This window comes from Myotis davidii, unplaced genomic scaffold (assembly GCF_000327345.1).
Source record: "Myotis davidii unplaced genomic scaffold, ASM32734v1 scaffold290, whole genome shotgun sequence".
NCBI classification, from domain to species: domain Eukaryota; kingdom Metazoa; phylum Chordata; class Mammalia; order Chiroptera; family Vespertilionidae; genus Myotis; species Myotis davidii.
In genome coordinates, this window is record NW_006285049.1 from 1,397,952 (window position 1) to 1,398,460 (window position 509).

The 509-nt window shown below is 60.7% G+C and overlaps 1 protein-coding gene across 1 annotated transcript in view; it reads left to right on the forward strand.

The window, feature by feature from the left end:
• The first annotated feature begins 224 nt into the window (after positions 1 to 224).
• The window catches only part of RND1 (Rho family GTPase 1), a 6,665-nt gene continuing 6,380 nt past the window's right edge, over positions 225 to 509 (forward strand). Inside the window, exon 1 of the mRNA XM_006755474.2 lies at positions 225 to 466. Coding sequence (XP_006755537.1) covers positions 347 to 466 — 120 coding nt within the window. The 5' untranslated portion in view covers positions 225 to 346. The remainder of the gene's footprint in view (positions 467 to 509) is intronic.

Consider the following 509-nt stretch of genomic DNA (forward strand, 5'->3'; position numbering starts at 1 on the left):
ACCAAGTCCCTTCAAGTCCCTTCCCTCTTCCCTAATACAATTGCAAAACGTGGGAATCCCCTTCCAGAGGAAGGTGCAGCTTTAAGAGAAAGGGAAGGGAAGAAAAGGGCGCTGACTCAGATCCTCCTGCCATTGGCTGCCGGAGGGGATCCCACCTCCGGGATTGGCTCTGACAGAGTCCGCCTCCTCTTCTGATTGGCTCGCCCAGGCAGATATAAGGGGGCTGTGCCGGCCTCCTCTTCAGTTGGAGCGAGGCAGGGAATCCAGCTGGTTCTCGTGCTGAGACGCACCTGGCGCAATCCTCTCCTCTCGGCACCGGCGTGCACGTCCCGCGGCGGCTACAGTCATGAAGGAAAGACGGGCCCCCCAGCCAGTCGTGGCCAGATGTAAACTCGTTTTGGTGGGGGACGTGCAGTGTGGGAAGACGGCGATGTTACAGGTGTTAGCGAAGGACTGCTACCCCGAGGTGAGCTGTCTGCCCGCCCCCCTGGCCGGCTTCCCTCCTCGCC